The following is a 14,216-nucleotide window of genomic DNA, read 5'->3' as shown; positions in this document are numbered from 1 at the left end:
AAGAATAATAAGTAGCAAAAAATTGTTTTTATTGAAAGATGTAAAATAAATCCTATCAAAGCCTAATAACTTTAGATTGTAAGGGCTAAAAAGTATTAAAACACCGTTAAAATATTAATGCAAAAAAAATGGTTTAAGCCAAATAATTCATTTAAAAAAATAATAGTTTAAAAAAAAAAACAGTTTTATTTTGGGGTATTTTGAACCCTGGTTTTGAGTAATGTTGATTAGATGTGTCCCGCAGCCTTGCCGCTTATAATAGCGTACTGTAGCAGGATTGCGATGCGTTGGCACCGTGGCATGCTGCTGCAAACACATCGCTAGATGGCTCCCGTTATAATGAATGGGCGCCGGGAGCGTGCATACACATGTGACCATCGACTCCCATTCAGAAGCCAGCGTAGCGTACGCAACGTTATGCCGGGAGTGTATCTCAGCCGCAACGTAAAGGGACACATCTGTATATAAAGGTGCTTGATTGAAAGTAGCTTGAAAAAATTTCAGAAACAAATTTTGATATGTACAACATTAATTACAGTATACAGTTAAATCCATAGCACAGATATATCTGTCCTCATTGACAAGACTTCACTCAGTACACATCTCCCCTGTGTACCCCCTTTAACAACACAATCTAATCTATTGTGCCAGGGTATGCAGCCAACACGTTTCTGGGCCTTTAGAAACCATTTATAGATTGCTCTAGTCTGAACTCTTTATTTACGTATTAATAGTAATGATCTCCTAATCTCTCATGTGAAAACAATAAACCTTTTATTTCTTGATTTTCTCAGTACTTTGTGTACAAGTACAGGAACAGTACAAGAGTTTCTAATGAGTTGTTTTCTTGGGAACAGCCAATTCTGTTTAGATGCTGACCTGTTTAAACCTGGGGATAGTTTAAGAAATACTAGAGGCAGTGTCATCTATATTGCAGCAGAGAGAGACTATTGTAGATTAGAATACATAGGGATTAAAGGTGACTAGATGACCGATGCTGCCTGTGTGATGGAGATGTAGAATTAAGGCCATTTCCTTTTGTGTGTGACGGTTTATGATGTGATGGCACTTGGCAGGTTCTAGCAGAAGAAAGTTCTCTGCATAATGACAGCCAGAGGATGATCTAATTATGTACATACTAAATAATCTGTTTATGTTGCCTCATTAATGGAGAGTAGAATGTGTCTGTCTCATCTGCATTGGGATGTTAGTGGATTAATCACATGCACCAAATTAGTACCAATGTATGAATATAATTGGTATTTTGCTGCATTGTATGTGACACAGATCCACTCCATTTCTGAACATTACCTATAAGCAGTTGTGCAGCGCTTTGGAAGGATTTAATGGCAGGTGCGGATTACTGGTCTAGGAGGAAGCGCACACTTCTGCTTTTCCCTCTTCTTCAATAAAGCCCTTTGTCTCAGGGGTATGCTCACCTGTTGGATATTTCCGTGGAGAATGGAGAACATTCCATACAGTAACTTCTGCATTCTGATGGGCCAAGTCTTTCATCTGATCAGACAAAGAAACTAGAAAGTTTCTTTGTTTAGGTGAATTTGACACAAATGACTCATTTTACAAGATAAGCAAGCCATGCTATCTGCATGGTAAATTACCTCATTTTCAGTATTGCTTTTCTTCTAGTATCGCATAGTTCACATTGTATTTATATAATGACATATACAAATGGGGTAAGTATCCCGTAAGGTTTATAAGAATGCCGGACTGTCCCACTGTCTATAAAGATGACTGTGATTGCACAAGCACAATTGTCTGCATATACAGTGTGGGTCTAAGCTGGGAGTTTTTATTTTATTTTACCAGTGGAATAACTCTCACGTGTAGATTGCACTGTTATAACCATACAGGATTGATGTCTTGAATTTAGTACTTAAAGGTAATGTTTCTCTTCCCAGTCCTGCAGACTGTTGGGCCACATGAGTGTCTCCTGCTCTTCAAACAGAATTGTGAGGGTACTTCAGAATTTTTACTTTTGTGTTCTCCTTCTATCTGCTTCATTTGCCCAACTTGATTAATCAGTGCCGTAATTTTAAGGTAGATGCAGCCATTTTGTTGACTGAACCAATATTCAGCCAATTAACGATTGTCAACTAGTGACATACTCTAAGTGTAGTTCCAAGCTGCATTCTCAAAATACTGTCTCAGCCCAAAACTGTGAGTAGATGATAGGTCCACTTTAAAAGGGAGGCTTAACGTGTGATGTGACCGCCATTACATGGCAAAACATTGGCAGCATCAGTATCCTGAGGTCAATTCTTTAAAATATAAACTCCTGACATGAGGTAGAGTAATAGACAAATCTTTCTGCTAGGGAAATGTTATCCTACTATTAAGTACAATAGGAATGGTTTTCATGATGTGGGAATTAATTGCTAAAATGTTTGAGCAGTTGTACCTTATTTTGTTTTACCCCAGGCAATTTTTACACAGAATGGAAGGGAAAACTTTGATTATATAAACTCCTTGATTCTAGGGGGCATTTTAGTTCAGAGTATTGCAGACTATGGGGTATATTCAATTGCGGTTGAATTCCGGCGTGAATTCGACAGTGTTTGGATTCGACACAATTCGTCAGGCGAAACCCTCCACCCGGGACCAGAATTCGACATATTCAATTAATAACGGATTCGATAGTCCCCTTGTCGAAAAACGGACCAATTGACGAATAGTGGGCGGACTGGATTCGACTTCATGGACATCACAAAAGTGATGAATAAATCCTGAAAAAAATTGCGTGGGGTCCCCCCTCCTAAGCATAACCAGCCTCGGGCTCTTTTGAGCCGGTCCTGTTTGTAAAAATACGAGGGGGAAATTTACAGGGGTTCACCCATATTTTAACAACCAGCACCGGGCTCTGCGCCTGGTCCTGGTGCAAAAAATACGGGGGGACAAAAGACGTAGGGGTCCCCCGTATTTTTAACACCACCACCAGGCTCCACTAGTCAGAGAGATAATGCCACAGCCGAGGGACACTTTTATATAGGTCCCTGCGGCCCTGGCATTAAATCACCAACTAGTCACCCCTGGCCGGGGTACCCTGGAGGGGTGGGGACCCCTTAAATCAAGGGGTCCCCCCTCCAGCCACCTAAAGGCCAGGGGTGAAGCCCGAGGCTGTCCCCCCCCCCCCCCCCCCCCCCATCCAAGGGCGGCGGATGGGGGGCTGATAGCCTTTTGTGTAAAAAAAAATATTGTTTTTTGCAGCAGAACCACAAGCACCAGCATGCGGGGGGGAAAACGGACCCGCTGGTACCTGTAGTTCTACTACAAAAAAAATACCCAAATAAAAACAACACACAGTCACCGTGAAAGTACAACTTTATTACATACATGCACACCTACATACACACATACTTACCTATGTTGACACGAAGCAGTCGGTCCTCTTCTCCAGTAGAATCCAGGGGTACCTGTAAATAAAATTATACTCACAAACAATCCAGTGTAGATCGGTCCTCTTCTTAAGTTTGTAATCCAGGGACTTGGTAAAATAAAAAAAAACGAAAAACCTGAACCACGCACTGAAAGGGGTCCCATGTTTACACATGGGACCCCTTTCCCCGACTGGCGGGACCCCCCGTGACTGCTGTCAAAGAGGGTCCCTTCAGCCAATCAGGGAGTGCCACGTCATGGCACTCTCCTGATTGGCTGTGCATGCCTGAACTGTCACTCAGGCGGCGCACTGAAGATACAATGTAGCACATAGGCGCTCCATTGTATCCAATGGTGGGAACTTTGCGGTCAGCGGTAGACCGCGAGGTTAAGCGGGGCCAACCACAAGAGTGACCCCACTTAACCTCGCGGTCTACCGCAGACCGCGAAGTTCCCACCATTGGATACAATGGAGCGCCTATGTGCTCCATTGCATCTCCAGTTCGCCGCCTGAGTGACAGTTCAGGCGCGCACAGCCAGTCAGGAGAGTGCCATGATGTGGCGCTCCCTGATTGGCTGAAGGGACCCTCTTTGACAGCAGTCACGAGGGGGTCCTGCCAGTCGGGGAAAGGGGTCCCATGTGTAAACATGGGACCCCTTTCAGTGCGTGGTTAGGGTTTTTCGTTTTTTTTTATTTTACCAAGTCCCTGGATTACAAACTTAAAGAAGAGGACCGATCTACACTGGATTGTTTGTGAGTATAATTTTATTTACAGGTACCCCTGGATTATACTGGAGAAGAGGACCGACTGCTTTGTGTCAACATAGGTAAGTATGTGTGCATATATGTAATATAGTTGTACTTTCACGGTGTGTGCGTTGTGTTTTTTTGGGGGGTATTTTTATGTAGTAGAACTACAGGTACCAGCGGGCCCGTTATTTCCCCGCATGCTGGTACTTGTGGTTCTCCAAGTACCAGCTTGCGTGGGAGGCTTGCTGGGACTTGTAGTTCTGCTGCAAAAAACAATATTCTTTTTTTGACACAAAAGGCTATCAGCCCCCCATCCGCCGCCGTTGGATGGGGCGGACAGCCTCGGGCTTCACCCCTGGCCCTTTGGTGGCTGGAGGGGGGAAACCCCTTGATTTAAGGGGTCCCCACTCCTCCAGGGTACCCCGGCCAGGGGTGACTAGTTGGTGATTTAATGCCAGGTCCGCAGGGACCTATATTAAAGTGTCCCCCGGCTGTGACATTATCTCTCTGACTAGTGGAGCCCGGTGCTGGTGTTAAAAATACGGGGGACCCCTACGTCTTTTTGCACCAGGACCAGACGCAGAGCCCGGTGCTGGTTGTTAAAATATGGGGGAACCCCTGTCAAGTTTTTCCCTGTATTTTTACAACCCGGACCGGCTCAAAGAGCCCGAGGCTGGTTATGCTTAGGAGGGAGGACCACACGCAATTTTTTTCAGGATTTTTAACACTTTCAACACCCCTTCCAACTGAAAAACATGCACTGAACTCTCCATTATTGTAGTCGGTAAAAAAAATAATATTTTAAAAAAAAATCGATTTAAATAATACTTGTGACTCATAAATAGGCAAACCAAGTAGATAATCCCTTCAAATATAAATAGATATGCTATTAGCAATCAAAAAAAGCACCAAAAAATACATGTTATTAAAAATTTTTATCAGCTCACGACAGAAAAATGAGGCGGAATGAAATTGACTAAATGACTGTCGAAAAGCACTGTTGTCGAATCGACATTCTTCAATTGAATATACTTTTGTCGAAAAGCCGCATTTTTAACATTGCAGACATGTCGAATTGCAAAAAGTCGAAAATGAAACGGCAGGTTTTTTGTCAAAGTACTGTATTGAATTGTCGAATCCAATTCGACAGGTTTTTTGTGTCGAAAAATGACCCGTTTTTCGACATTTTCATGAATTCGACCGCAATTGAATATACCCCTATGAGGGGTATTCAATTGTAGTCGGAAACTGCCGTCTTGTCGGAAAGACAGCAGTTTCCGACTTTTTTAGGACGGAAACTGTTCCGACTTATTCAGTCCTTTCCGACAAGTCGGCAATTCTGACTTGTCGCAAAACACGTGGATCGGCGGATTAGCCACAGATCCACGTGTTACACGGCCAAATCCTACAGGTTTTCCAACAGGGGAGATGAGACAGGGGAGCGGGGACACGTCATGAGGGCGATTGGGGACTGGTGAGGAGAGTAGCGGGTCAGTGATGGGAAACACCGGGGCAGCAGCAGCACGGACAGGACACCGGCGCTCAGCATTAGAGGGTCAGAAATAGGTGACAGCACGGGGTATGAGCGGTGTCTCCCCAGGTACTTGGCCGCTCATTGAATACACCCCTATGGGCCTAAATCCGTAAGGAATGCAAATTCTGCTAATCAGCAGAATTTGCAATCCTTTTGTTAGTATGCTGGGAGCCGCCCATTGTAAGCTGTCGGTCGTCCACCCCCCCCCTCTCCCCCTTCAACAAGCAGAAATTGCGATCGCATCGCAATTTCTGCTTGTTAGCAAAAATTAGGGTTGCCTCCTGCTGGCACAGCTTAGCTGCGCACGCAGGAGACCCGCCGCCATCTTTCCAATCACGGTGTCTGTGTGTGACATCACGCAGCCACCGCAATTACGCACCCTTCACGCCCCCATTTGCGCCGGCATCCCCCCTGTTTCCAAGCTACGACCCCGCAAAGCTTAATTTCTGCCTAGGAAACGGGGCAATACCGCCCTCCCTGCCTCGCAAACGCCTCTGCCTGATTTACAGGCAGAGGCGTTTGCATTTTCTGCCGGGCACACGCAGAAACTGCGGGGCAAAGGACGGGCGCTGCGCATGCATTCGCGGGGCGAATGCAATAATTCCGATTGGATCACGATTTGCGATCCAGCCTGAATTAGCCACTGTGTGCCAGCAAAACGACGTGAGGATGCTCAACAGTTGCACATGGCGACTGCAACATTGCTGACTGCAACCTTGTATCCCAATAGGGTTGTGCATGTAAATGAGTAATGTTGCGTTATTGTAATTCCGAGTGAACGCATATCACTTGGAATTGAATAGCGCCTAAATGCCTTTCATATACAAAAATATTCCAATAAATATATTATACTATTTCGTAAAAGGCTGCTAAAAAATAGCAACCCTTATGTTATTCCTTTTTGTATGCTTTGAGACTGGAATGCATTTTGTTACAGAATAAAAATTTCACAATATGAAAGCAAATAATTATTATAGGACATGCTCTTAAAACAAAGGAAATTGATAATACATTGGCCCTCATTCCGAGTTGTTCGCTCGCAAGCTTCTTTTAGCAGCATTGCACACGCTAAGCCGCCGCCTACTGGGAGTGAATCTTAGCTTAGCAGAATTGCGAACGAAAGATTCTCAAAATTGCGAATAGAAATTTCTTAGCCGTTTCTGAGTAGCTCGACACTTACTCTGCCACTGCGATCAGTTCAGTCAGTTTCGTTCCTGGTTTGACGTCACAAACACACCCAGCGTTCGCCCAGACACTCCCCCGTTTCTCCAGCCACTCCCGCGTTTTTCCCAGAAACGGCAGCGTTTTTTCACACACACCCATAAAACGGTCAGTTTCCGCCCAGAAACACCCACTTCCTGTCAATCACACTCCGATCACCAGAACGAAGAAAAAACCTCGTAATGCCGTGAGTAAAATACCAAACTTCAAGGCAAATTTACTTGGCGCAGCCGCAGTGCGAACATTGCGCATGCGCAGTTTGCGGAAAATCGCTGCGATGCGATGAAAAATAACGAGCGAACAACTCGGAATGAGGGCCATTATTTCCATATTTGCAAATATCTTAACGTTTTTACCTCAAGTTTACCACCACAGAAGTGTCTTGAAACTGAAGTGTAAAGGTGATGGTTCTTATATAGTATGTAACACGCCAATTTACCTCCTCTTTAACGTACACCTGTGTCTTTTGTACACATCCAGCTTGTAGACGCTGGTCATTTATTCAATCCCATCTGACATGTGAACACTGTATGGCCACAGCCAATGAAATAGTTTGTATAAGAACCTGATCTCTTAATAAGTGTGTGTCTACATTAGTGTTTAAGAGGGAGGTAGTGAAATTAGGCAGAGAAACCAGTCCTGTACACTCATGATGTCTGATAAATTACAGCTCTGAATGGAGAGTGTGATGGATGTGACCTACATTCCTCTTAATGACATACACAAACGAAGATCCACCTTTTTTATGTGGGCAGAAGCAATGATACTGTGACCGGTCCCAGTGGCTCAGAAAATACACAACATCAAAAGGCTTGCTGCTATCGGGAGTTCCCAATGTGCTCCTAGTTCTGTGGGTGAGAAATGCATGTGGTGTGAGAAGGTTTCAGAGACTACACTAGTTGCAGTAACAGCAGATGTGCCTCTGTCGGAGGTGTTACCTGGACTTGCACTCTGGTCTGCTCCAGCGACAGAAAATGGGGATGCTTGGGATGGCAGTTCCTGAAAACGCAGTTCATACCTCCTAGAAGATGCCAAGAAGGGAGGGGTCGCCACAAATATTGAAGCTGGATAACTTGTGAGATCTCTGGTGTATATTTAGGCTGTGTGCCTGCTTTTCATGTATGTGCAGAGTAATGTCACTCTTTATTCTTGATTTACATTCCTTTTTATTATAGTTAGGTTTTTATTACTGTAACATAATATACCCAAAGTAAAACGATAGTTAAATCAAATATATTTAATATGGGTATGCTATGAATCTTTTGTATAACAGTTTTGTAACAAAGCAGTCTTTTCTACTAGTAATAGTGTTTAATTATTCTAATTGTAATATACTTTTTTAATATTAGAGTGGAGTTCTATGCAGTGTAGTATATTCAATAAGTTTTCAAAGAACATTTACAGTGGAATGGTAAAGTTATTTGAATCTCCCTATATTATAGTTTTGATTTTCCTTGATTTTAGTTATATGCTATTTTCATTATTGTATACCGGTATCCTACACATAGTAGTGGCAGCCATTTTATGATCTTGGAGTGTCCATGGCTCAGTGACATAATTGCTTCCTAGGAAGGTGATAGGCTGCCTAGGAATGAGTATACACTAGACACGTTAGGCTGCTTTAGAACTGGGAACAAAGCAAACAAAAAAGAAGCAGATTTGCACATTGGCAAAACAGCAATGCTGAAAGTAGGGTGGTACGGAGTACCATTAAGAAATATGGTGGTGGTACTCAGTACCACCAGCTCACAGCTGGGCCATCATTTATAAGGGGCATTTTTGTGTGTGGGACATAAAATGGTGTCAGTGGCATAACTGTGTGTGGCATAATATGTAATAGGCATTCTGGCTTGTGGTATAATATGTAAGGCATTACAGTGTGTGGCATAATGTTTAATGGGCATTATGGTGTGTGGCATAATGTGTAATGGGCATTACGGTGTCTGGCATACTGTGTAATAAGCATTACAGTGTTTGGCATAATGTGTAATAAGCATTACGGTGTGTGGCATAATGTGTAAGGGGCATTACGGTGTGTGACATAATGGGGCCATGCCCCTATTGTCATGTAGCCAATCCCCTAGTTTCATGTGACCACGTCCCTCATGACACGTGGCCACATCCATTTTTACTATCGGTACCACTAAGAAAAAAATTGTACTTGCACCACTGGGTTGCACTGTAGGTGATTTAGAGTTGGGAGGGGCATGTCTTAGCTGTACTCTGTATTGCAGCGTGAAAATAGTGTGCTACATGCAGAAGCAGCCAGTATTTACAGCGCATACAAAAAAATAATTCAAAAATTGCACCCCTTGCATTGCAACATGATTTGTCTAGGTGCAAAGTTGTGGATTTAGTTTTTTTGCTTTGCTCCTTACTCTGAATCCACCGCGCTGTCTACAGCTGTGTGTTTTGGTTCCAATAGACATTTTAATATGTGAATTAATAAGAACTATGCTAATGGGGTTTATATAATATATATATATATATATATATATATATATATATATATATATATATATATATATATATATATATATATATATATATAGAGAGAGATGGATATAGAGCAGCTCTGTTAAAAGATTATAAATATATAAAATAGAGTGCTTGAAAATGAGTGTATGTGTATACTCAAATCCATTAAAGTAAAAAGGGTTAAGTAATGTTTACAGCTCTTTTTAAGATTTAGTTGATGTGCATTTAGGGGAACAGGTTCCAATGTATGCCGTTTATTTGTTTGTAGCAGAAACAGAAATTGGGTGGTCCATGTTACCTAGCTTTCCCTATCTACAGTATATGTATGCCAGGTACATTCAGACAAATTGGTTAAATCAAATGGATTTAACCAATTTGTCGTTCTGACCATTTTTGTCACTTTTCCGGCATTTCGGAGCATATTTTCAATTGTCATTTGCTTCCACACATTACCAGATTTTTGTTCCAACCAGCCAGATTGAACAATAAGTCTTTAGATGTATGGCCAGCCTTTAAAAGAGCTGTAAACATTACTTAACCCTTTTTATTATAAAGCTTTTGCGTATATACATGCTCTCTTTTAGACATTTGAATACATTTAGCTAGTTGCAGTGACCAAAAAAAGACCCTCATCAGGGTAATGGAGAAGCTGGGTTCTAATGAGAGTGTACTGTATAATATAATCCTGAATAGATTTCCAGTCTCTATCAAGCGCTTTAGGAGCCTGAGCTCTCCCAAACAGCTCCCATTGCTACAATGGAACAGGGATATAGAGAAGGAAATACGTACTGGGCAGTCCTTCACTGGTGGATGAGATGCTGCGGTCAGTTGTTAAACCGTAAGTGCGGAACAGTTGAGGGAGAGACATGTTGACTGAATGGGCCAACATACTGGTGTTAATAGAAGTATGGATGCTATATCTAATGTGCACTAGGTAGAGGTTGAATCTTTTATTTTATCCTAGTGATGGATGGGAAAATAAAAAAAAACATTTAATCAACTTTTGTCCTCAACAGGCAAAATCAAGATGTACAGCAGCAACACCAACAGAGATCACTGCACTACCACAGTCCCACCTCCTCTCTTACTTCCCTCGGATCTATGAGCCTACTACAGTCCCCTTTAGCCATGTCACCATCTCAACAGCAGCTTCCATCCCCAAGCCATGGGGAATTCTTTCCTGGAACACCCCGGCCTCAGCAAATGTCCAGCCAGTTTCATCATGGAGACTTTTATCGCTTGTCTCAGTCATACTTTGGACAGCAGCAACAGCACCAGCAGCAGCAGCAGCAACCACAGATGGACCCTGGTTTGTCAAGACCTCCTCCGTTGCCCTCACCATATTCCCAGATACAGAGTGACCCATTTGCTATTGTTTCTCGTGCACAACAAATGGTTGCTGTTCTGTCAGAGGAGAACAGGTCTCTGCGCCAGGAGCTGGAAGGATGCTATGACAAAGTGGCAAGGTTTCAGAAAGTAAGAATTGCAAAGTGTTGAATGAAGAGTTTAAGACCATATTATTATAGGACCTCTTATTAAAGACTGCAGATTAATTACAAGAACTAAAACACAAATCAACATATACAACACAAGTGTCCCCTAGTTAAATAGTGTATTAATGCTCTAAATTACTGTTTTAATAAATGATAAAAAAAATATATGAACTCAAATACAAAAACTAGAAAATAATTACAATTTCCAGAGATCAATTTAGATAAATATATATTACATCTTATAAGATAAAACCATAACACCTTACTAAATATTTTAACCATATAATCAGGACCTGATTCTTATTTTATGAGCCGTAGTATATTACATGTGCTCCTATTTGTAGTACACAGGCTTTACAAAGATAGTAATTTTAGAGGATAAACATGCAACATAATTCCCACTACTCGGTGCAGATAAATATGTCCAAATCCCATATAGGAGACCTACTCTGTACAGGAGTATGTATGTGCGCACACTAGCATGTCAATATGAGGGATATGTGTTGTGAACCCGGCATAAAGTGTCAGCATATTTGTTGTTTCAGAGGTACCTCTGATGATATTGTTAGTATTTTTAAAGAAATGCATCAGGAATAAAAGCAGTAGATAGTCACCATCTATTGCCATACGCTACTTGTGGTGGGAGCACCGTCCGCAGACTTACATGTTGCTTGTGCTTCTTTATCAACTTTATCATAACCATTGTTTAAGTAGACAGTTCATTTCATTTTTAATATTTACACACCTTTGGAAGTACAATTGTTCCCATCAGCCAGTCACAGAGCAGGAAACCATTTTGTGGCTGAACAATACGTCATACTGCAGCATATTGTTTAAATAGTAATCTGAATGACCTCTGAGGCTCATTGTGTTGGTGGGGGTGGAGAAGGCTCATTTAGGAAGACCTTTCCAACTTTATTGATGGGCATGAGCCTTCTCCTCTTGTTTTAAAAAAAATATACTTTCTGCAGGTGGTCAGAGGTGTTACAAACCAAACTTTTATCCTATACCTTTATTTAGGCACATTTTGGTGCCCATCTGACTAAACTGTAATAGAATCCTTAGCCTATGCTTACTGTATGTCCCATGGGGATGTAGTTATGATCCCGGCGGTTAGCATATCGACTTCAGGATCCCGGCCGTCAGAATGCCGGCAGGGGGCTCAGGACTATTCCCACTCTGTGGGTGTCCACAACACTCATAGAGTGGGAAAAGAACCTGTGGCGAGCCCGCAGTGTGGCGAGCCTGCAAGGGGCTATTTGCGCTCGTCCCCTGTCGGCATTCTAGCGGCTGGAATCCCAGCCTCGGTATGCTGACCACTGGGATCCCGACCGCTGGTCAGCCGTACCCAACCTTTCAAGGCAATGTGTACAGATCTAAAAAAATAAAATAAAGCTTTGCAGTTAGCTATATTTGTGCTATATATTTGTAAACATACTTTCTGTATGTTCTCATTCTTTTTATATAACTGTAGCTCTAATATCTCCAGACTTGGGTAGGGAGGAAACAGGTGCAGTGTGTCATTACAAAGGGAGTGTGTAGTTAGCCATTTGCCTCGTGATATTCATTTGGCATGTTTCAGATGGAGATGGAAATCCAGAGAGTCTCTGAAGCGTATGAAAACCTCGTAAAATCTTCATCCAAGAGAGAAACTTTGGAGAAAGCTATGAGAACAAAACTGGAGGGTGAGATCCGGAGGATCCATGATTTTAACAGAGACCTTAGAGGTACATAACTCCTAATTATGGTTAAAGTATACCTAAAGTGAAGACTAAATATAAGTCATTAATTGAATAAATACCTCTTATGCCACAAGTGTACAAAGATAAATACATATACAGGTTGAGTCTCCCTTATCCAAAATGCTTGGGACCAGAGGTATTTTGGATATGGGATTTTTCCGTATTTTGGAATAATTGCATACCATAATGAGATATCATGGGGATGGGACCTAAATCTAAGCACAGAATGCATTTATGTTACATATACACCTTATACACACAGCCTGAAGGTAATTTTAGCCAATATTTTTTATAACTTTGTGCATTAAACAAAGTGTGTCTACATTCACACAATTCATTTATGTTTCATATACACCTTATACACACAGCCTGAAGGTCATTTAATACAATATTTTAATAACTTTGTGTATTAAACAAAGTTTGTGTACATTGAGCCATCAAAAAACAAAGGTTTCACTATCTCACTCTCACTCAAAAAAGTCCGTATTTCGGAATATTCCGTATTTCGGAATATTTGGATATGGGATACTCAATCTGTATATAGTGTACACTGTGTAAAGATGAATAGCCTGTTTATAGACTGCGTGATACAACCCTATTTTGGTGAGCTCAAAAACAGGTAGGAAAGGTAAGATTAAACCTTATTTCTATGAATGATTCCTTTGGTATGCTGTGTCTGCCTAGTGAAACAAATTCCTCCAGCGTCCGTAAATCAATTTATTTTAGATTAAAGAAAAAAAGTAAAACCTTTGGTATAATCGTAAATTAGCAGTGATTTCAAAGAAACACCTGACTTAGAAACACAGATTTAGAATTAGTTTTGGAAGCTGCAGGGTCGCTGTGCTCCCATGATATGTCACTTCATAGTATGGTTATTAGTTTAGCAGGAGCATGCTGATCTCGCAGCTCCCAAGACTAATTGCTAATTGGTTGATAGCAAGCAGTATGCGTGAAATGCCCATGATGTGTTTCTCTGGAATCACTGCTAATTTGTTGCTATTGCAATTTTTTTTTATTCCAGTATTTTAATATGAAATAAATTGAATAATGATTTAACATTGCTGAATTAATTGGCTGCATTTGCTAGACAGTCTTCCAAGAATAATTCACATGAATCCCATTTTGAAAGAGCTTTTTAGTGGTTGCAAATTAGAAGAAGACTTAAATTTCAAATTTGATATTATTTATTTGCATTTGTTATATTATTTTAGTAGTATGTTTAGTAGGTTCATCTAAAATCAAAATGTAGTACTATTTGAAGTAAAAAAATAAATAAAAATGACAACACTTCCTTGCAATGATGTCACTTGTACGTACATTTTAAATGTTATCTCTTAGTAAACTTAAAAAAATCTGCCGTGTCATAAGGGCTTGGTAACTCTTATGGGGATAGAATGTAGTGAAAGAGGAATATTTTTCCCATCACATGGAAATGATTAAAATGTAACTACTCTGAAACATTTCCCTGATGAAATTCTTTATGCAGAATACTTCAACAGATCAAAATAGCTCCTGACTCTTGAAATGGGATTTATGCATTAAATTGTTAATTGAAGCCTTATTATACACTTGCTACATTTTTACATATATGTATGAATAAATTA

The 14,216-nt window shown here is 41.1% G+C and overlaps 1 protein-coding gene across 1 annotated transcript in view; it reads left to right on the top strand.

The window, feature by feature from the left end:
• AMOT (angiomotin) overlaps positions 1 to 14,216 on the top strand; it is a 123,143-nt gene that overhangs the window by 41,307 nt on the left and 67,620 nt on the right. Inside the window, exons 4-5 of the mRNA XM_063937329.1 lie at positions 10,394 to 10,853; positions 12,453 to 12,597. Of these exons, the coding sequence (XP_063793399.1) occupies positions 10,394 to 10,853; positions 12,453 to 12,597 (605 nt within the window). The remainder of the gene's footprint in view (positions 1 to 10,393; positions 10,854 to 12,452; positions 12,598 to 14,216) is intronic.

The sequence above is a fragment of the Pseudophryne corroboree genome, chromosome 8 (assembly GCF_028390025.1).
Source record: "Pseudophryne corroboree isolate aPseCor3 chromosome 8, aPseCor3.hap2, whole genome shotgun sequence".
Classification (NCBI taxonomy): Eukaryota; Metazoa; Chordata; class Amphibia; order Anura; family Myobatrachidae; genus Pseudophryne; species Pseudophryne corroboree.
Note: the sequence above shows the minus strand (reverse complement) of the source record. Positions and strands in the feature narration are given on the sequence as shown.